The sequence below is a fragment of the Hypomesus nipponensis genome, chromosome 15 (assembly GCF_054491055.1).
Source record: "Hypomesus nipponensis isolate SF chromosome 15, ASM5449105v1, whole genome shotgun sequence".
In the NCBI taxonomy this organism is placed as follows: Eukaryota; Metazoa; Chordata; class Actinopteri; order Osmeriformes; family Osmeridae; genus Hypomesus; species Hypomesus nipponensis.
In genome coordinates this window covers 19706592-19729364 of record NC_140375.1, presented here as the reverse complement: position 1 = coordinate 19729364, position 22773 = coordinate 19706592, and the positions used below count along the sequence as shown (strand labels likewise).

Genomic DNA, 22773 nt, shown 5'->3' with positions numbered 1-22773 from the left:
TTGGCCAGACTCACACACAATTTTGACACATTTTTTAAAATTATTCTGACACCTTCAGATTAGCCAATGCTCAAATCCGGACCAAACTGTTTAATTGAATTAAAAATGGGTTGAAGAAAGGGTTTTAGCCCGCCTCTTCACTAACGGAAAGACTACGTTTAATTGTAAATGAAGTAAAGTAAGCAAACAGCGCTTGATCGGCCATGACTGACGTCAACGCAGCAAACCACGAGAAGCTGGAATGTCCGACTTCACAGAGCCGTTTTTAACTCCTCCCCGACTGCAAGCGGCTACTCGCGCCGGTCGTTTCATGCAACCGCAGTCCATGTCGAACGCACCTATTGGTTCAAACCGCAGTCATTATACACAAGAGGCGCTGGCTAGGAAACTGACGTTAGCCTGAAGTTAGTCACCCTCCCAACCAGCCAGCGAGGCTGTCGTATAACATAACATTTCTAACAAGGGGAGGCGACAAATAAGGAAAACAAAGAAGTTGTTGCGTCCGTTTGAACATCTTGGTTGTTTTTCACTATCAAGTCAACTACGTGGAAACAGAAAATATCAAGTTTGAAAGGTATGAATAGTACCTATATTAATCTAATGTTGCTGCAGATATTTTGTTATTAGTAGACTACAGTAGGTAACTGAAGTAGCTAGCCTGGCAAACTGAGCTCAGAATATTTTTGGTTGTGCGTGCGGCCTGTCTGAAGGAAGCTTGTGGGTTAGCAGTTTTTGTGGTCAGCTAAAGCTAACAAAACTAGTAGCTAGCCTTAATACACCTGTTAAAATAGGAACTTCTGTAGCTAGCCATCTGGTCGTTACACTACGTCAGCTACTTGTTAACGAGTAGCATTATATGCATAGCGAATTTACCGTTTGTTTGTTGTTTAGTCTAGTTAACATTAACTGTGTATTGGACACTAGTTAACTAGAAGTGAATTCAGGAGGAGATCTGATATTCGAACCTTGACATTTTAGCTAGCTAACCATCTAGCGACGGTTGCGCTAGTGCTAGCTACTCTAGCCTACTGTTACACTCTTAATTTGCTAACACATGTTATAGTTTGCTAGCTTCCTATCAAGACTGATGATCTTACGATAAAATAAAAGGTCAATTTGTGGAGATATTCTGGAGACACCGTCCATGATCTAGATGCATGTTGGCAGTGTTCATTTATGAGAGGGTACAGACAGACAGGGTGCGAATTACGGGGGGGTTTGACCCTCCTAATTAAGACTTGGACCCCCCCAACCGAGGTAAAAACCGGATCGGGGGGGTCTATACACGCTCTGGAAAAGAAGTAATTCGCACTCTGTGCACAGATTTAAATACGAGCCAGCTAGTACTGGAGCTAGCTAGCACAGTCCCCATCCTTGCTATGCTAGTGAGACGGCTACAGGCTAGTAGTAGTGATGTTTCACCACTGTTTAGCGTTATGAAATTTGACGAAATTAGCTGGCAATTCATTTGCTGTGTTCTGGCTTTGCCCGATGCGTGGCATAGCAAGCCTAGTAGCGGGCTAGATAACAAATATTGCTGTGCTTTCTTGTATCTGGCAAAGGACGGATAACAGGGTTGGTTCATTTAGCCATAGTGCTAGCTATTAAGCTAGTAAATGTAGGCTAGCTCTTTACGTGACTGGCCAAGTGAAAACATTGTCATGCTAGTTACCCACCTATTAATAGCAGCTCTAGGCTAGTTAAGATTGGCATTTAGCTACATTACAGTTAAGATAGCAATGCCAGTGGACGCAAGAGTTTATTTTAATTATGTTTTTGCGTTTGCGTGACAAGTAACTTTGGCTTGGCTCGACATGGACTGACTTCATGCTGCGCCGCAGCCGGCTGCAAGCAGATGACTTGAAACAGTGAATTCAGGTTAGACTTTTTGTCCGACTTGAGACGGCGCCGACCCTTGGTCACTGTGACGTAGCCATCAAAGTACCGTGAGATCGATTTGAGATCTTGCCGGCTGTGTAGACCAGTGGTTCTCAATCCTGGTCTTCGGGACCCCCTGCCCTGCATGGTTTAGACGTTTCCCTATGCACCAGCCTGCTAACGACCATTCATTTGAATCAGGTGTGTTGGAACAGGGAAATATCTCAAACATGCAGGGCAGGGGGTCCCGAGTACCAGGATTGAGAACCACTGGTGTAGACCATATATCTGTCGTGAAGCCGAGCGCATTTACTCAAGAGCATCTGCACGGGTTCTAATGACGACACAGCTATTTCATGATTGGCCAGACTCACAAACGACAACTTTGATGCGTGTTTTGTAGTATTTTGTAGTATTGCTAGTTTATGTACCCTTAGTATAGTTAGACCACATAGGCCTATTTAAATTTAAGATTCCTATATGTTTATTGTATGCACCTAGCCTGGTCCTAACCAGACTCTCATACATTTCAAGTACGTAGGATGGCAGAGCCAGGCTAGTATGCACCTTCCTGCCAAAGCAAATTCCTTGTCTGTGCAAACTTTTATGGCAAATAAATATATCCCTTTCTGATTCCTTTCTGAATTAGGTGCATTCGACTTCATGCAGCGCCAGCGCCGCCTGCAGCCCGGCTGACTTGAAGCAGACAATGGCATCCTCAGCTTCAAGGCAGCCGGCTGCAGCCGACTGTCTGTGCCGCTGGTGCTGCATGAAGTCGTCTCTCGTCTCGTCTCTCGTCTCGTCTCGTTGCATGAAGTCGAACAGACCTATTATTAAGCTCAAATCCGGACCAAACTGTTTAATTGAATTAAAAATTTGCTGAAGAAAGGGTTTTAGTCCGCCACTTTACTAACGGGAAGACTACATTTAATTATAAATAAAGTAAAAGTAAGCAAACAGCACTTGATCAGCCATGACCAACGTCAACACAGCAAACCACGAGAACCTGGAATGTCCAACTTCACAGATCCGTTTTTAACTCCTCCCCGACTACTCTCGCCGGTCGTTTCATGCAGCCGCAGTCCATGTCGAACGCACCTTATGTAGGCACTAGCCAGCTATGACAGCGGGCCGACCATCACTGCAGGAAATTGTTGTGTAACGTTAGCTTAAGCATAATATTAGTATTGCACCAAACGGTATTTCCCAAGTTAACATCAACACAAGCCGAGTTTCAATCCTGAATCTGTTGTGATGATTCGTCCCCTCCGTCACTGAGTACGTTCCCCCCGGGTGCAGGACAGCAAAATGAGACGCTGAGACGGACAGTTTGCAGCAACACTTTGGTGATATTTGTTTCTTTTCACTGGAGCCAGAGCGCTAGTAGGCACACAGCCGTAGTAGGTAGTCAAAACGGTGAAAGAAAGTATTTTGCGTCAAATAAGGCATATCAATGTTTGGACAATTCTCAGGCGGTGCCTCAGTCATTCTCCGGCTCCACTCTCTCCTCCTTCCTCTAATTGGGACCTTTTAAAGCAAGCACAATCAGGAATATGAGTTACACCTGTTTACTTGATTACCTCCATTAAGCGTCTGTAGGCCTACCTCCCAGGAGAGGGTGCCACAGCGGGTCACACAGTGTTGTCGTGGGTCACACAACGGCTACCTTAATCATTGACATCGAGGGTTCCAAAGGGATGAGGTTATCTTCTTTAGCTCTCAGGTGGATTTAACCACCTGGGGAAGTTGATGCATGCGGCTGATGACTAAGGGTAATTAATTCCTGTGTCGGAATTCGACCTGAATACACATGAAGATGAATGGGTGGGTCAGGCAGTGTGTCAGATAAAACCTTTTGAGGATGGAATTACATGCTGTGTCGTGTTCCCCATTCTCATATTGTTATCCCTACTCCAACCATTCATTTGAATCAGGTGTGTTGGAGCAGGGAAACATCTCAAACATACAGGACAGGTTTTTTTTTTGGATAGGTATGTGTAGGTTGGGCAGTGTGTCCAGGTGTGAAGCACTAGGTAAAGAATGCTCTGTTAGGGTTAGGAGTAACCCTGAAGCACTGGAGCCTCATGGACGTAGGTGTGGTTGTTAGATTTGTGGTATTGATTATCATCATTAACATTTGCGTCACCAGGAGATGTCTAATAACACTGGTGGTAAACACTCTAAACATGTCTGTCAGCGGCACCAGTGTCATTCTGCCCTGACTTGTACTTTATGGAGTCTCAGTATTGGTATGATCTGTAATGTCACAGGTTGTCTTGCTGTTTCGCCACAAAATTACAGAAAAAATCCCTTGAATTAGTTTAAGCAATTGTCTTTTTTGTGCCCCACGCTGCCATTTTTGTTTCATTTTGTCAGGCCATCATTTAATGGAGAAGCATTAAGCTAGAAACGTTTTGGCTTTATATTTGAGCTGTAAATCCAACCAACCTGTAGCCATGTGAAAGGCTCAACTGGGGGTGCCCTTCGACAGTGTGCAAGAAACCTTGGACAACCCTTTGTGATAAAGTTAGGAACCGAAGTGAGGAATCGAAATGCGTGTCTTATCGAATCTACGGTTCTTGGAAATTTGGAATTGATTCTAAAATGGAACCGGTTCTCGATACTCAACCCGAGCCTGTTAAACTTTTCATCACCAAATATTGTACCACAACATATTGTTACACCCCTAGCAGTAAACACTGCCTTGGATTAGTGGCTGATTGAATAACTTGTCATAACTGCATAACATGTAATTACATGTCAACCTTCTCTCTCTCCTCGCGGCTTGAACAGGTGGACCACTCACTGCGTTGTTGCTCCTGGTAACCATGCCGTTCCCGTTTGGCAAGTCCCACAAGTCGCCGGCGGACATCGTGAAGAACCTCAAGGACAACATGGCGGTGCTGGAGAAACATGACCTCTCTGACAAAAAGGCTGAGAAGGTACCAAGCTCTATCCTTCTTCCTCCCATCCCTCTCTCTCCCTCCCTCTCTCTTTCTCTCTCCCCTCCCTTTCCTCTCTACTCCTCTCTCTCTCTTGTCCCTCTCTACTCCTCTCTCCTCCTCTCTTACCTCCTCCCTCCATACCCTCTCTCCTTCTCCCTCTCTCCTGCCTCTCCTTTCTCTTCTCCTTCCTCTCATTGTATGGTGAAAGTGTGGTTTCAGATAAGCTAATGTTTCTGCCTGTGTGTGTGGTTGCGTCCATGTGTACATGTATCTGTATGTGTGTTTGTATCTGTATCTGTGTGTTTATCTATCTGTCTGTGTGTGTGTGCTAGGCCTCAGAGGAGGTGTCGAGGAGCCTGGTGCTGATGAAGGAGGTGTTGTACGGTACCAGCGACAAGGAGCCCCAGACGGAGGCTGTGGCCCAACTGGCCCAGGAGCTGTACAACAGCGGCCTGCTCAGCTCCCTCATAGCACATCTGCAGCTCATAGACTTTGAGGTGTGTGTGTGGGAGGGGTGAAGCGGAAACATTGAAGCATGACTTGTGTCTGTAAGTGGAGGACAAGATTGGAGTTCTCCTCAAAATTCAAAATACCTGACGCGCGCAATTAAGCTGTTTTCACACATACAGGCAATTCACTTCCACCACCCGACAGCACAGACTATGGCTCCAAATGACATCACTAGCGCAGCCCCCGTAACCGGGCTTCATTTTTGTACAGTGGGAGGAAGCGGAGAGGCGTTGTCCATAATTTTTTCGTCTATGATGAGTACATATCTGCTAGCAGCGACTACGTTGGCGTGAATTTGCCTATTCGCCCCTTCCTAACCCTAACCCTTCCCGAGCTCCATGTGGTGCTGGAACCCTGGACCTGGACATCCACTGGGTTAGGGTTAGCGGGTTAACTCTAACCCTAGGGCTAGCATTTACAACATACTGAGGTTTCTCCTCACAAATGCCTTAATAAACGCATAGAATAGGGTTTGCTTCTCTTGCTACCTGTTCGGGCTGCCAGGTATCTCCCACTGCCTTGGATGCCAGTCGGTGGCTTTTACATGTGGTTGACACGAGGAGGCACCGTAATATTTGACCATTGGGCTTTCCGTACTTGCAGGGCCTGTCACGTGACTTCCTTTGAAAATAAATGGGAGGTAACATTTCGGCCTACTGGTTCTGAACAAGACATGAAGAGATAGGAATTATATACTCTTCCAAGGGTGTGTTCTGAACAAAATACAAAGTTAGAATAGGAGCCAGGAAGTGAGGACTTACCCATGAGAGGGTGTGTGACTGCGTATGTGTCCTTGGAAGTGGGTGTTGCCTGGGTCTGACTAAGCATCCCTCCTGATGCTGCTTTGAGCTTCCCTGACTCACCCGGTCGTGTGGTCTCCTCTCAGCATCCACATCCTCGTGTCATCAAAATGAAAAATGGAAAGTTAAGTTTTTGTTCGAGGATTCCCACAGCCTTGCAAATTGGCAGATCAGTTTCAGAACGTAAGTGTTGAATGTGCAAGTTTCTTGTGGTGTGCTAAGGGTTTCCATTAGCCAGCATATTATTCTGCCTTTAGCCAGTCTCACCTGTAGTTGTCCGGAAGAGGGAAATATCAATGGCCAAAATGTCTATTTGGAAATACGGCAAAAATCAAAAATGCATTAATAGCTTAGTAAATGGCCTAATGTTGTGTGACCTGTAAAATGTGTTGCCAAGACAGCGTAAATATACACGTCTTAACTAAGAGCTGTGGAGATCTTAACCCTAAATTGCGCCATGCGCCATTTTCCGTTACAGACCGACCCGGCCCCACATTAAAGAAAGGAAAATTATCTGGTCCTAGCAGAAAAAAGTTTGGGGACCCCTGTCATAGTATATCTGTCAAGCCAGACCTTTAGTGTTTGTGTTCTATTGCTGTTATGTGGGGTGTTATGTTGCTATTTAAAACAAATTTCCGGTAGGTGTTGTCAATGGCAATATTGGCTGTTTTTTTACATAATCAAATCCAAGTTATTGGACTTATAGGCCTACACCTACATGTTTTTACAAGTAGTGTCTCAGAGGGCTTCACAGACTCCCACAGATCAGCACCTGTAGCCAGCCTAAACAGGAGACTACCCAGAACCATCGCACAGACCCCAGGTGGCAGGTTCAACTCCCCCTCTACCCAGAAACATCGCACAGTCCCCAGGTCGCAGGTTCAACTCCCCCTCTACCCAGAACCATCGCAGTCCCCAGGTCGCAGGTTCAACTCCCCCTCTAACCAGAAACATCGCACAGGTCGCAGGTTCAACTCCCCCTCTACCCAGAACCATCACACAGACCCCAGGTGGCAGGTTCAACTCCCCCTCTACCCAGAAACATCGCACAGTCCCCAGGTCGCAGGTTCAACTCCCCCTCTACCCAGAACCATCGCAGTCCCCAGGTCGCAGGTTCAACTCCCCCTCTAACCAGAAACATCGCACAGTCCCCAGGTCGCAGGTTCAACTCCCCCTCTACCCAGAACCATCACACAGACCCCAGGTGGCAGGTTCAACTCCCCCTCTACCCAGAACCATCGCACAGACCGCAGGTTGCAGGTTCAACTCCCCCTCTCTGTGTAGCTCTGGATAAAAGTTTGTTACATAAACTCATTGTTACATGATTGGTCTAAGAAACTGTTTTTCTCCTATATGATGGTGTTTCTGTCCTGTATGATGGTGTTTCTCTCCTGTGGTGTTTCTCTCCAGGGTAAGAAGGATGTGGCCCAGATCTTCAACAACATCCTGAGACGGCAGATCGGCACACGGACGCCCACGGTGGAGTACCTTTGCACCCAGCAGAACATCCTCTTCATGCTGCTGAAGGGGTGAGGGGGCACATACACCCTCCACACACACACACCCTTCACACACACATACTCTCCACACACACACACTTTTCACACACACACACACCCTTCACACACACATACACTCTCCACACACACACACACTCACACACACTCTCCACACACACACACACACACACACTCTCCTCACACACACATACACTTTCCACACACACACACCCTTCACACACACGTGTAATGTGGTGATGTTGTGTTCTCAGGTACGAGGCACCGGAGATCGCGCTGAACTGTGGCATCATGCTGAGGGAGTGCATTCGCCATGAGCCGCTGGCCAAGATCACGCTCTCCTCAGAGCAGTTCTACGACTTCTTCAGATACGTGGAGATGTCCACTTTTGACATTGCATCGGACGCTTTTGCCACTTTCAAAGTGAGTTTCTTTCAAAAGGGGAGGCAATGGGTGGGGATCCGTCAGAGAGGAGACAGACAGAGGGTGGAGGAATAGAGGAGAGTCAAGGACACAGGAGGGCAGGGAGGAGTGTGAGGAGATGGATGGCAGAGATTAGGTGGAGGAGGGCAGGGAGGAGTGTGAGGAGATGGATGGCAGAGATTAGGTGGAGGAGGGCAGGGAGGAGTGTGAGGAGATGGATGGCAGAGATTAGGTGGAGGAGGGCAGGGAGGAGGAAGAGGGTGATGAGGAAGACAGGGGGAACTACTCTTGTCAGAACTAGGATGAGACTAAATAGGATATTTTAGAGCATGGCTTTGTGTAACAGATGTTCCTGTTCTGTGTAGGATCTACTGACGAGACACAAACTCATGAGTGCAGAGTTCCTGGAGCAGCACTATGACCGGGTGAGTCAGACACATACAAGTCTTCTTTTGCTGATGTAACTAGACATGTGTGTTAAGCAACAACTGCAGTCACTTGGGGCAAAGCTAGGTTTATTTTGGGGATTTTATATTTGATTTGGTAATTGAGGAATAATTACTCACCTTTTGAGAAGATATATATATATATATATATATATATATATATAGATCTATATATATATAGATCTATATATATATATTCTATATATGAGCTAGTGGTCTGACAACAAACTCACACTCTGTGAGCTCAGAAGTAGCCGATGAAGATGCTCTTTGGAATAAGCAGATAGTTATGCTGTCCCCCCTCCCTCATGTCCTCTCTCTCTCCCCCTTGTCCTCTCTCTCTCCCCCTTGTCCTCTCTCTCTCCCCCTTGTCCTCTCTCTCTCCCCCTTGTCCTCTCTCTCTCCCCCTTGTCCTCTCTCTCTCCCCCTTGTCCTCTCTCTCTCCCCCTTGTCCTCTCTCTCTCCCCCTTGTCCTCTCTCTCTCCCCCTTGTCCTCTCTCTCTCCCCCTTGTCCTCTCTCTCTCCCCCTTGTCCTCTCTCTCTCCCCCTTGTCCTCTCTCTCTCCCCCTTGTCCTCTCTCTCTCCCCCTTGTCCTCTCTCTCTCCCCCTTGTCCTCTCTCTCTCCCCCTTGTCCTCTCTCTCTCCCCCTTGTCCTCTCTCTCTCCCCCTTGTCCTCTCTCTCTCCCCCTTGTCCATCTCTGTTTTTCTCTCTCCCCCCTCTATCTTTCTCTTTTTATCCAGTTCTTCAGCGAATATGAGAAGTTGCTTCACTCTGAGAACTACGTCACTAAAAGGCAATCTCTGAAGGTAAGGAGGAGGAGAAGGGGTGCAGGGAGGAGTTGAAGGGGTGCAGGGAGGAGGAGAAGGGGTGCAGGGAGGAGGAGAAGGGGTGCAGGGAGGAGGAGAAGGGGTGCAGGGAGGAGGAGAAGGGGTGCAGGGAGGAGGAGAAGGGGTGCAGGGAGGAGGAGAAGGGGTCAGAGGGAGCTGCCAGAATTATTCCCATCTGGTGGATGAAGTTGGAATGTATTGAATATATTATTAATGAGTTCATTTAGCAGATGCTAATATTAAAAGTGCCGGAGGGGGGGGCTTCAAACCTGCAACCTATTGATCTGAATTCCAAAGCTCTACCACTGGGCTGCACCCACTGAAATGTGATTTCTCCTTTTAAGAACTGTTGAACGATCGCCTGGGGACTCGAAGGTGCATGCTGACCAGGGTGCTGATCCCCCGGGACAAATAGTCACTACTATTCTAATTGCACCTGTTCCCAGTTCACGCTCAGGGTCTCACAAGTTTGCATAGGCCGCGTGCGCGGAGATCACACGCCTAGTCGAGTTACGAGTTAGTCGGAGACTCCCTCGGGAATCACCGCACCCAACACAGTGACCACGATGTCGCAGATGTTCACCGGGCCCTCAATCACAACCTCAAGGGATCACCTTGTATAGCAGCAAATGTTTATAGGCCCTTTTTTGGGCAACACATCATAGTTTATCGATCACTTATTACTCGGTTGTGTCTCCCTCCCGGTCAAAGTCCTTCCCACCAGGGTAATACATAAAACAAAAACGCTTTCCTCCCCGTTAGTTTTATCCCACGTGAGACGCAAAACCGCACCTATCGAGTGAGTACATGTGTCTAAACAGACGAACACTTCAGGACCCTGTGTTCGCGTAAACACCAGCCGGACAGTATTCGTGTCTAAATGACTGGTCGCGAATCCCCGGGGAACTCACCTGAGTCTAGGCGTGGGGCACTGAGTGGATGCCTTGGTCTCGAGCGGGGGGCGCACAAATGGGCGGTAGGGCAACGACTGTCTTTGTCAAGTTTTTTTATTTGCAGAAAAATGATAGGAACAAAATCAAAGGGTCAAAACAAAATAAAAAAGGAAGCTAGCCTCTTTGACCAAGGGCGTACAGGAGAAAATAAGAAACGCGGACCCTAGAGGCCACTAATAAAACAGAAATTAAAAGGTGGTCTGTACAACTGACTAAAATAAAAACTCTAGGTAAAAAACAGGCCAAAAGCAAGCTCAGGTAAAACCTCGACTCAACTTCGGACAGGCAGAGTGTTCAGTGTGCTCTGTTAGTTGAGAGGAAACAAGAGAGCTCTCGGTCTCACACACAATTTTTCATTCTTATATCTTTCAGTACGGATGGCCCTGTCTAGACTTTGGGCCATATATGACGTAGACTTCTATCTGTTTACACACTTCTCCTGCACTCCTCAAAAGGTCAAATGTGGTTTCACCAATGCAAGCATTCACTAATCACATCCTCTGCATCTGTCATACTGAAAAAAATTTTCTTAAACTTCTACACATTAGCAGTTCTACATATGTATTTTAAGATGCACATCTATTAAGTATTTAAAAATTCAAAAAGGTAAAAAAGTTCCAAAAACATTTAGCAAGCTATTTCTTAAAATACATTTGCCAATGCACATTCTGAAAATATATGCAAGCACTTTCTTAAACATTTGCCAATGCACATTCTGAAAACATATGCGTATACTAGAGATCAAAACTTCTCTTGAAAACACAACTTGATATAAGTATGCATGAAAAAATGCTAAAATCTTTTTATATGTCTGCAAGCATTTAAGACTTTTTTAATGCACAACTTGGATATACGTATGCACAAAGTCAAACACATTTGCCAAATGCAAATTTTTCGTTAATAAGCATAATTTTTTTTCAATTTGTTCTCAACATTTTCTCCAAAGTCCATCAAAACGAAGGCTCCTTCAGGTGCGTTCGACAGAACCTAGTAATCTTTGATACTAAGTCAACATAATTCTTTCATCTCAGAAACATTGCAAGACCAAGCCCCATGTTGTCTTCCTCTGTGATCAATACTTTCAGATTCTCCCAAATTGAATATTGAAATGCTTCACTTGTAGGAGTCTCTAAATCCACATTAAATAAATTGCAGTATGTGCAAAACTGTGCTGCTAGAATCTTGATCAGGACAGGTGATCAGATCACTCCTATTTTGGAGACCCCACACTGGCTCCCGGTCAAGTTTTGTATATATTTAAAAATTCTCCTGCTGACATTGACAAGGCAATGCACGGTCTGGCCCATGTTCTTGTCTGAACTTCTAATCCCCTACATTCCTAAACGTGACCTTTTATAAATAATTATATATATTATTTTTTATTTATTTATTAAGATTGTTAATATTTGAGGTTCTTCCTTCATGTTTCAGTTGCTGGGAGAACTTCTCCTGGACCGACATAACTTCACCATCATGACGAAATACATCAGCAGACCAGACAACCTGAAGCTCATGATGAACCTGCTGAGAGACAAGAGCCGCAACATACAGTTTGAGGCGTTCCATGTCTTCAAGGTGACGTTGAGATCAGACTGTGTGTTAACATTTTTAAGATGTTACATATTGTGAGGAAGGGCAGTACAGGACACTATGTTGACTAGCCCTATAACTCATGTATACGATAAAGTACTTCACAATACTGACACCCACACTGAAGTAGATTCAGATAAGGCGAGTCCCTCAGCAACACTGTTGTTGTGCTAGCTAACCAAACATCCCTAACCAAACATCCCAACGCTGTTGTTGTGCTAGCTAACCAAACATCCCAACGCTGTTGTTGCGCTAGCTAACCAAACATCCCAATGCTGTTGTTGTGCTAGCTAACCAAACATCCCAACGCTGTTGTTGTGCTAGCTAACCAAACATCCCTAACCAAACATCCCAACGCTGTTGTTGTGCTAGCTAACCAAACATCCCAACGCTGTTGTTGTGCTAGCTAACCAAACATCCCAACGCTGTTGTTGTGCTAGCTAACCAAACATCCCAACGCTGTTGTTGTGCTAGCTAACCAAACATCCCAACGCTGTTGTTGTGCTAGCTAACCAAACATCCCAATGCTGTTGTTGTGCTAGCTAACCAAACATCCCAATGCTGTTGTTGTGCTAGCTAACCAAACATCCCAACGCTGTTGTTGTGCTAGCTAACCAAACATCCCAATGCTGTTGTTGTGCTAGCTAACCAAACATCCCAACACCCTCCTGCTCCCCCAGGTGTTCGTGGCCAACCCCAACAAGACCCAGCCCATCCTGGACATTCTGCTGAAGAACCAGAACAAGCTCATCGAGTTCCTCGGAAAGTTCCAGAACGACAGAACGGAGGACGAACAGTTCAATGATGAAAAGACCTACCTGGTCAAACAGATCAGAGACCTGAAGAGACCTGCACCCCTGAACGCCTAAGTTGGGGCGGGTGGCGGTGGGGGACATCTCACCCTGAGTGGGGGCGGGGGGCGGTCGGGGACATCTCACCCATGAGCAGAAGACGTTCCAGTTGAAGGAACATTTGAGGAAACTAACTAAAACACTGTCTCTTGGATGGCCCTAGCCCCTCTGCTGTTAAATCCACGTTTTTACTTTTAGTTTTGTTTCATTTTTAGCTGTCCGGTTTACTTTCAGCAAGACAGAACAAGACAAATTATATATGCCGTCGCTTTCTTGCACATTGATGAATGGAAGGTATCCCTCAACAAAAACGACAAAAGTTAAACTTCTTTGAACGATGGACAGAATCCTTGTGTTGTGAACTCTTTCAGCATAAACTTATTGAGAGGAACTAGCATGGGTGGGTGTTAGTTGCATGCATTGAGATGTCAGGTGTATGGTTGTACTGGTCCAGGTATATGACTGTATACAGGGCTGGTTTGGATGTATGACTTTATACAGGGCTGGTTTAGATGTATGACTGTATGCAGGGCTGGTTTAGATGTATGGCTGTACTGGTCCAGATGTATGGCTGGTCCAGATGTATGGTTGTACTGGTTCAGGTGTATGCCTGTATTGGTCCAGGTGTATGGCTGTATCCAGGGCTGGTCCAGGTGTATGGCTGTATACAGGCCTAGTCCAGGTGTATGACTATACAGGCCTGGTCCAGGTGTATGGCTGTATACAGGCCTGGTCCAGGTGTATGACTGTATTGGTCCAGGTGTATGGCTGTATCCAGGGCTGGTCCAGGTGTATGGCTGTATCCAGGGCTGGTCCAGGTGTATGGCTGTATCAAGGGCTGGTCCAGGTGTATGGCTGTATCAAGGGCTGGTCCAGGTGTATGACTGTATATAGGCCTGGTCCAGGTGTATGACTGTATACAGGCCTGGTCCAGGTGTATGGCTGTATACAGGCCTGGTCCAGGTGTATGGCTGTATACAGGCCTGGTCCAGGTGTATGGCTGTATATATGGCTGGTTCAGGTGTATGACTGTTCTAGTCCAGTTAACCTCCAGACTGCAGGTCCAATGCCAGCTCACACCCACACATCATCGGGTCGAGCGATGGTTGAGTTTAGAGAGGGGGTGTTCCTGGAGCCTTGTAGATCTTCTGCTTTGTGTCAAATGAGAATGGGGATACATTTGGTCTGATTTGGGTGCATTGTGTTCTGAGACAGGGTAAACATGTACATATGCCGTTTGTTTTGCTTTGTAGATTATTTTTGGTTTTGTTGTTGAACTTTTTTACATTTGAATATATATGGATTACAGTGAACATCACATTTTTGGGTTTATTGTAATCAAATTTATTTTTAGATGGAAGGGGGATGAATTGATCAATGATCATTTGTATTTCATTTTACTGATGAGAAACCATTCTTTGTACATAACATCTAACCTTTAGGACATAATAAATAAGTTGTACAGTGGTGGAATGTGAAGCCGGTAGTCTATATCTGATATTAGCATTTTTTTTTTTTTTAGGTAGATTTTAGAATCTGCTAAAAGCATGTGATGGTCTTGTGTGGCAGAGGAGGGATGCTTACCCAGCAGGAAGCTGGCGTGTTTGCAGTGGGTGGATGCTCTGGTAGCTAGCTGGAGAACACGCAGCTGGTACGCAGCTGGTATGGCTTCTCCTCTGACACTCTTCTGGTATGTTGTACTTCTTCTATGGTTGACCTGGTGTGCTGGCGTAGTTGGGAGTGTTGTTTGGCAACCAAGTAACTATGGTGGCCAGTGTGTCCTAAACTATCTACTTGGTACATTCATTGGTTCTTTCATTTCCACCACCATTTCTCCTTAAATTTAAGCCTTTTTAAAATTCCAGTACAAATATCAATGTGCATGAACCATCGAGTTCTGACAAATCCATAAGTAAATTAGCTGTTAGCCAGTCTAACAATTAATAAACGGACCTACAATGCAAAAGGCCCACATTTCCTCACCGCAGTTAGAAATGGCATGTTGCTCGACCAGCTGCATGTTATACGCTTTAAAGGATGTTGTTCTGGAATCTTTTGAAAATGTTCAGTTTTGATTTACGGCTGAAATTTTACTCTCACTACAGTGCTGTCAGAAGTGTCAAAAAGACTTGGGCTCTACAGTCTGAAACTGAAATAAAGGAAAAAACATTTTGAACAAATGAATCATGTTGTGAAACTGGTATATGTTTATGGTCCATTAAGCCTCTGCTTTACTATTCTGCCCTCAATTTGTGTTAAATCTGAACTATATAACAGACAATATAAATGATCAGTTTACTATGTACGGTAGCCCTGAAGTGCAAAACACCCCCCCTAATATGAGTATCTCTTTCTTTATTATGTCTATGGAGTAGGCTAGCTAGCCTCGTTTCCCTCAGGGGAAAAATGTCACGACAACAAAATGTGCTTAACTTTTTTCAAATAAGTCCTACAAGTAACCTATACTGTTTACATGGTCATGGTCACATGATGGGCTGTTCATCACATCCAGTGCGTTTTTTAGTTAATTTAATCCGATGGATATTTGCTGCTTGTAAAAACGATTGTTGCAGTGTTTATTTTATTTAGCCAACCTTTCACACCCATGCAGTGCATGTACTGAAATAAAAAATATATATTGGCCTGATATACAAGCAGGTTTTTTTAGTCAGAGAAGCTATGTAGGCAGTGTATTTTTTTTGTGTTTGGTTTTTCGGTTTCCTCCAACCCCTGTTTTGAGTCGCTGGATCCACCCTGCAGTTCTGCGCTCCGGGACCTCCCACTTCGCGGATATACAGAAAATACACCGAAAATACAAAGAACACACTGAAATGGTAATGTTATTTTCTTCCCCCTAATATGCTATTCAAACCAAACTGAAACCGTGACCCAAAAAACCGAACCGAACTGTGGACTTGTTGAATTGTTGCACCCCTACAGTTTACTATGGATCACAGCGGCATGTCGTATCCAACTATGGTTTCTGTCTGTCATGAACCGACTGCACTACATCATGAGTGTCATTCTCATTCCCCACGACTTGTCAGTTACAGGCGCTTCACCCCCTCAGCCAGGGGCATTTATACACAGGGGACTGCAGGGGCCAGTGTCCCTGTAAAAATGTCCCTTGGTCCCCCTGAGCTGACTGAAAAAAACGTTTTTCTTCTTCTAGTAGTCATCATGAACCGAGGAAAGGACACTGCAGCCTTTTTTGCCCCAGTAAATAAAAAAGTTTGAGAAACATATCAAGGTATTGAGTTGAGGAGCTGGGAGAGGAAGAGCATTTTGTATGATTTTAATGTAAAGCAAAATTAAAGGATTTAATATTTGAATATCATTTGTTTACGTTTTTAATGAGCCCCTCTGATTAAACACTGACCCCCCCTTGGCCTAGCCTGGTCCTAACCAGACCCTTGTACATTTAATTTGTACAGAGGGTCTGGGATCGCTCCAGTGACAATCGTTAACTTCCACGAAGGCAGGTCCTCTGTTGAAGTTTAAAACTATTGGATCTGCCCAGAGCCACTCTGATCTGCCATAACCAATCGCAAGCATTCGCCTTAGCCAACTCCTTCACCACTACTGTAACGGAGCTAGCTGCCGTAGCTGGAAAATCAAACTTTTCCCGAACCCCGTGGGGAGGAGGGCCACAACATCATGGCCACCAACAAAACTCAGCAAGGAATGTTCTTGCTCCGGCTTTAACTTATGGATATTCGGCAGTGTTGCCACAACCGCAGAATAGCTTCGCTCGCATCTTTCTCCGCCTCACGACTGAAACTACTCAAACTAGTCGACGACATTAACGTCATCGTTCTCAGCCACTCAGCCACACACACACTTTTTTTCTGAAAACCGACTTCAGAACTAAGCTCCCAGACCTTGTACAGAAGCTAAATCCAAATTGAGCGGAAGTACGTAGGAGGGCAGAGCCAGGCTACCCTTGGCCCCCACCCCAGTAAAATTAGTCTAGAACCGCCACTGCCCTCAGCATCCTGACGTGCATCCCTGCCAGCCACTAGCCGGCGTAATGTGCTTGTCCCTTTAAGGGCGTAAAAAATCGACTTCCGTCTGACAGACAAAACATATCTAGGCTACAGTAACGGTGTCAAGAGATTAAAAAGGTATCCAGTGAAGAAGAACCGCGTCTGCTGCTGCAGGTCTTTCTCATCAACAACCATGGTGAAGATAACCTTCCAGTCTGTCGCGGGACAGAAAGTCGAGAAGGAGAATGACTGCGACAAGACCGACGTTCTGATCCCTCATCAGATGGTGAGTTGACACAAATATTTTATTGCGTTTAGAAAAATTAAAACACTACCCGTCGATGGTTTTTCTAAATTATAACTTCTAAATGATATTTTTGGTGTAACACAAACATAAAATATAATATGTCTGCGTTAGACACAACCTTTGGCTCTGAGCACCTTTATTTCCTCTCTACCTGCTGAGTGACGGCTTGAGCCGGATATGTTAGACAGCATCCATCGCCATTTGGACCGAAAGAAAACGAAGCTCTGCGTTGAGCTGCAAGGTCTTTGAATAAATATCGGCCTTCTGCCAAACGTCTCACAGAAAACAATGAGAACATTTGAAATGTAGATGAGCACATCGTGAAAAGGAGCCTTGAACATGGAGATGTCATTGTTCTGTAATACGACACTAAGGGTTTCTCTGCCCTAAATGGTGGAACAGATAGTAACAACCCCTACCAAGCGCTAATGTTTGAAAAAGAAAAATATATTGCGACATTCTGCACCACTGCCAATGAAGATGCAAGCAATGGGATATGCCATGCAGTTGGCTACTTAAAAAGTTCGTAGAGCCAGGACCTACACCTCATTACTTCCGAAGCTGATGAAAACAAATTCCACCCCACTTGTTCGACCCAATCAAGATACTAAGTTTTGCGATTGTTATCTGTTGTAAAACAAGCTACATAACCTTGATATTTTTTCGAGCTGGTGTGGGTATAATTCTGCTGATGAGGAAGGTCAGGGTTAGTGAGCACACTGATTCATATTCGGGTTTTTGGTCTTCATGGTATCTTGATAGAAAAACAGATTTGATTGTGTCAAACATTGTCAATGCAAGAACTCTTTTACCACTCTGCGGGGGGCCTCGAGAGAGGGAGGGCGAGAGAGAGATGGAGAGAGATGGAGAGATAAAGAGAGGGAGAGACCGTAAATAAATGGGAGAAAAACAGGAACATGGAGAGTACAGACACAGAAAGTGTTACCTACCACAATTCAGTTTTTCACAGGCCTCTGCTGCCAAACCAACAGTGAGCAGATTTTCACTAACAGTTGTAGCATGTAAGTGTTCAACTTGTAGATATAGAGCCGGTTTTCATGCTGGGATCACTTGCCGTCAAAACTATTCCTTATTCCATATTCTTTGCTGTGGAGGCACAGGTAAACAAAGCCTATAAGCAGCGTTGCAGCCGTGACCTCAGCGCTGGTGGACTTCAGGCCTGCTTCCACACAATACAAGTTATTTTTTATATGAATCCAAGCAATTTTTCTGGCTATGCAGGAAATCAACATGAGTTTTTTTACTGCTGTACCTGCCTAAAAATAGTCTTTGTAGCTTCATCAGAAACTGGTGTCTTCACCGGACCTACCTGCATGAGACATTCTATGCTACTACGGCACGTCCATTGCCAGTCTGCCAGCCCAGACTCAGAGGAACACGGCCAGATGGAGTGAGAGACTGGAGGCGTTCTGGGTGTGAAGTCTGGTGCTACTCTAGATAGTTTGTTTCAGAGTCCTCCATTGCTACTGTTTCCAGTGCATTGTGGGAAAGATATTTTCTGATTGAGGATGCCTTTTATGAGGAAATACCTTTTCTAGGTTTATAGGATCCTCATCTTCTTACTGTTCACCGCAATCTTGAGTTCATTCAGTATTGTGTGTGTGTGCACATGGTTTATCAGGGGACACTGTTTGCATATGTTTTGATATTTATTAGGGGTGTAACGATACACTCAGCTCACGATTCAATACGTATCACGATACTCGGTGTACAATACAATACATATCACAATATTTTGAACAACATCTGTGTGTGTGTGTGTATTCTTCCAGGATGAGGAGGATGTGGAACTGCCAGTGCGTCCCAGAAGGTCTCCTATGAATGGGCTGTGCTGCCTGACCTTCTTCTTGGTGGTGTTCATGTCCGGCCTGGTGCTGGCCTCCATCTACGTCTACCGCTGCTACTTCATACCGCATGTAAGGGGGGCAGGGGGTGCCGGGCAGTCTGTGTGTGGGGATTTAGCATATGCATTCATCCACAGGAACACATAGGGGGAATTCAAACCGGTAATCTCTTGAGTTACTGATCTACATCTTCCCCAAAATACTGCAGAGTCTGCAAGTCCTGCATTGTCATCCTGACCTTAAATTAACTCCTGACTTGTTCTGACGTTCTCCTCCTTCATGCTGTGTGGAACCCAGAACCCAGAGGAGAACCTGTTCCACTGCCGTGTTATGTACGAGGACTCAGTGTATGCACCGCTGCGTGGCCGGCAGGAGTTGGAGGAGCGCGTGGGGATCTTCCTGGAGGAGAACTATGAGCAGATCAGCGTGCCTCACTTTGGAGGCAGCGACCCTGCTGACATCATCCATGACTTCCACAGAGTGAGGACCAGCTTCAGATACAAAAAAAATGTTTTTTACATTTGTGAATCGATGTGAATCGCTAGAAGACGTCAATTTGAATCGATTCCCCCCCCCCCCCCCCCCAGGTTTTTAATGTATCAGGCATGTTGAAGTGATGGATGGGGATTACAACCTGAACTCACTGTAACAATGTGTAGTGTAACAATGTGTAGTGTAACAATGGTTAATTTTTACATGTAATAATCTAGCAGATGCTTTTATCCTACAAATAGTGCATAGAAAGTACAGCCAGAAATCAAGGATCCCAAGTACATAGTTATAACATAGTGATCCAAGATTGCCCGGCAGATTGGCGAATAAACCTGATTCTGATTCAAACAGTGTTTTAGTGTTCAGAGGCTGTATTTAGCACTCAGTAAAGCAACCCTACAGTGCTACACAGTACAGTGCTACACAGTACAGTGCTACACAGTACAATGCTACACAGTACAGTGCTACACAGTACAATGTGAAGTACAGCAGTGGACGTGAGGTTTTGTGACCTGTATCCCCATCTGTGTCCAGGGTCTGACGGCCTACCATGACATCGCTCTGGATAAGTGCTACGTCATCGAGCTGAACATTAGCATTGTCATGCCCCCACGCAACCTCTGGGAACTGCTGGTCAATGTCAAGGTGAGGCTGGTCACGGTCAAGGTGAGGCTGGTCAAGGTAAGGCTGGCTACGGTCAAGGTGAGGCTGGTTACGGTCAAGGTGAGGCTGGTCAAGGTGAGGCTGGTCTGGTCAAGGTGAGGCTGGTCAAGGTGAGGCTGGTCTGGTCAAGGTGAGGCTGGTCAAGGTCAAGGTGAGGCTGGTCACAGTCAAGGTGAGGCTGGTTACGGTCAAGGTGAGGCTGGTCAAGGTCAAGGTGAGGCTGGTCAAGGTCAAGGTGAGGCTGGTCACAGTCAAGGTGAGGCTGGTCAAGGTGAGGCTGGTCTGGTCAAGGTGAGGCTGGTCAAGGTCAAGGTGAGGCTGGTCAATGTCAAGGTGAGGCTGGTTACGGTCAAGGTGAGGCTGGTCAAGGTCAAGGTGAGGCTGGTCACAGTCAAGGTGAGGCTGGTTACGGTCAAGGTGAGGCTGAGCTGGTCAAGGTGAGGCTGGTCAAGGTGAGGCTGGGCTGGTCAAGGTCAAGGTGAGGCTGGTCAAGGTGAGGCTGGGCTGGTCAAGGTCAAGGTGAGGCTGGTCAACATCGAGGTGAGGTGGTCACGGTTGAGGTGAGGCTGGGCTTGATGTTTAGCTGGAGGAACACTGGCTTTCTGTGTGTCTGTCTCTCTCTTACTCCCTCACTGTGTCTCCCTGTAAAAAAAAAAAAAAAAAGGTAATGTTGAGCTGACAGCCCTTCCCTTCCATCTCTTTGCCCTGTGTGTGTATGTTTGTGTGTCGGGTGTGCACGCAGAGGGGGACATACCTGCCCCAGACCTACATCATCCAGGAGGAGATGGTGGTGACAGGAAAGGTGTACAACATGCGCCAGCTGGGACCCTTCATCTTCCATCTGTGTAACGGCAAGGACACCTACCGCCTGACCCGCAGAGCCAGCCGGCGCCGTGAGTGGAGGAAAGGGGGTAGGGGAGGGGGAGTGGTGGGGTGCCGAGGGGGTAGGGGAGGGTAGGGAGGGGTAGGGGAAGGTGGGGTAGAGAGGAAGAGTCTTGAATTCTAGTCTAACAAATATGTTTTCTCTCTTTCTCTCTCTCTCTCTCACACACACACACAGGCATCAACAAGCGCGAGGCCAAGAAGTGTCATCACATCCGTCACTTTGAAAACACGTTTGTGGTTGAGACCGTTATCTGTGACTAAGTCTACCTTCTCCGTCAGCTCTAACAGTTTTTGCACCCAAAGCAGCTGTAGCACATTCTTGTGGATTTACTTTATGTATCAGTTGCACTTTAATATTTAGTTTCCTCTTCTGATTCTTGAGTTAATATATTCTAAATGGTGAAGGTCTCATTGTGTTTACCTCAGAATGTAGCAGTGTCATTCAACCAGTAATTAATTCTGTTACAAAGACTTTTTCCACTCAAGGGAATTGCATGATGCCCTCTGTTGTCAGGGGAGATGACAGTTTCCACTTGTTTGTCACGCTGACTGTTTCCACTTGTCGTCACGCTGACTGTTTTCCTTTCCTGCTCTTGAGAAGACTGTACCCTGTCCCCCTCCTGTAACAGTACCCAGTGGTAAGACGTTGACGCATTCCTCTGCTGGTTTTCTGTGTCACTCATTGCCTGCTTTCCCCCTACCACCACCACAAGACTGCACTTGCTTCTACCTCTCCTCCTCATTTCCTTTATCTGTAAGCCTTGCTAGTCATGTGGACATATATAAAAGTGTGTATCAGTCTTTAGTCTAGCGGTCATGTGGGTCTGTGTACTAGGGCTTGTTTGAGTACAGTAGACCCCAGACCCCCTGTGGACACTTGCTCCTCATCCCTGACCCTTTGGACAACAAATTTATTATAATAGATCATCTTTTTGTCCTACTATTTTTGGCACTCAATGTTTCTGCAAACGCTTTCAAAATGTCCCTTCTTTATTCACCTTCTGCATGTAACTGCTGTTTAGACTACGTTCCTTGAGTCCCGAGTCAGAGACTGGACTGCAGTCATACGTGCTGACTTGGAGCCCCTCCTATATCAGATGATTATATACCCTGGGTTGATCTGTATATTTTGTCTGCTGGTGAAGTCTATCTGTGAATAAAGTAGATCAAATGGGGTTATGTTTTTCCTTTGAACTTTCCATCACAGCGGAACTTTGCGGGTAGTAACACCCTTGCTTTGGTTTGCATCAGACAGTCTGGTTCAGCTGTGCGCTCAAGTTTCCTTCATAGGAAGACGTCAAGACTGAGGCACCTGGGGAAAGGGGGCTGTATCACGTGTATTTGTATGTTTTTAGCTCTCCAGGAAAGATCACGTAAGAGTCCTTAACAGTACATTTCAGTGTTGTTTGACTTTGAATTGTAAATCTCTAATTATGACATTGTTGGGCAAATACATGTCACACATTCAAAGAAAATATACTTTATTATTCATAATCAAAGACTCCACATGCAAGGGTAATTCAAAAGATTCCAACCTCAGTTCATCTTTGAATCAACTTCAGCGCTTTGTGGCCTCCAGGGTCAAGGTGGTTCAGCATGCTAACGTCCGACTGTCATGGGATTTATCAAGAGGGATCTTAACATCAGATGCGTCTTCTTCCAAAATCCATCAAGAGAAAAGTAGTACAACAGAGGGTCCAGACAGCAGTTGATGCTGGCAAGACACACAGCTGACATCTTGGATTTGGAGTGATTCCTGGGGGAAACATTTCCATCATGGAGGGAGTCAGGTGGCTGAGCGGTGGGGAATCGGGCTAGTAATCTGAAGGTCGCC

At 45.8% G+C, this 22773-nt stretch overlaps 2 protein-coding genes and 1 long non-coding RNA gene across 3 annotated transcripts; 2 read left to right on the top strand and 1 right to left on the bottom strand.

The window, feature by feature from the left end:
* The first annotated feature begins 315 nt into the window (after positions 1 to 315).
* On the top strand, positions 316 to 14925 carry cab39 (calcium binding protein 39). The gene is made up of 9 exons (XM_084674324.1): positions 316 to 574; positions 4672 to 4820; positions 5156 to 5320; positions 7544 to 7662; positions 7905 to 8073; positions 8439 to 8498; positions 9261 to 9326; positions 11732 to 11875; positions 12571 to 14925. Exons 2-9 carry the CDS (start codon positions 4707 to 4709, stop codon positions 12757 to 12759), a joined length of 1026 nt encoding a protein of 341 aa, XP_084530450.1. The 5' UTR covers positions 316 to 574; positions 4672 to 4706; the 3' UTR covers positions 12760 to 14925.
* Positions 14926 to 16801: 1876 nt separating this feature from the next.
* Positions 16802 to 22114, top strand: itm2ca (integral membrane protein 2Ca). The gene is made up of 6 exons (XM_084674239.1): positions 16802 to 17013; positions 18828 to 18971; positions 19197 to 19379; positions 19926 to 20036; positions 20797 to 20947; positions 21115 to 22114. Exons 1-6 carry the CDS (start codon positions 16921 to 16923, stop codon positions 21198 to 21200), a joined length of 768 nt encoding a protein of 255 aa, XP_084530365.1. The 5' UTR covers positions 16802 to 16920; the 3' UTR covers positions 21201 to 22114.
* LOC146258018 (uncharacterized) lies at positions 18686 to 19467 on the bottom strand. Its single transcript, XR_014729939.1, has 2 exons — positions 19138 to 19467; positions 18686 to 18999 (listed from the first exon to the last, which is right to left on the bottom strand). It is a non-coding gene; the product is annotated as an uncharacterized LOC146258018 (long non-coding RNA).
* Positions 22115 to 22773: the final 659 nt, after the last annotated feature.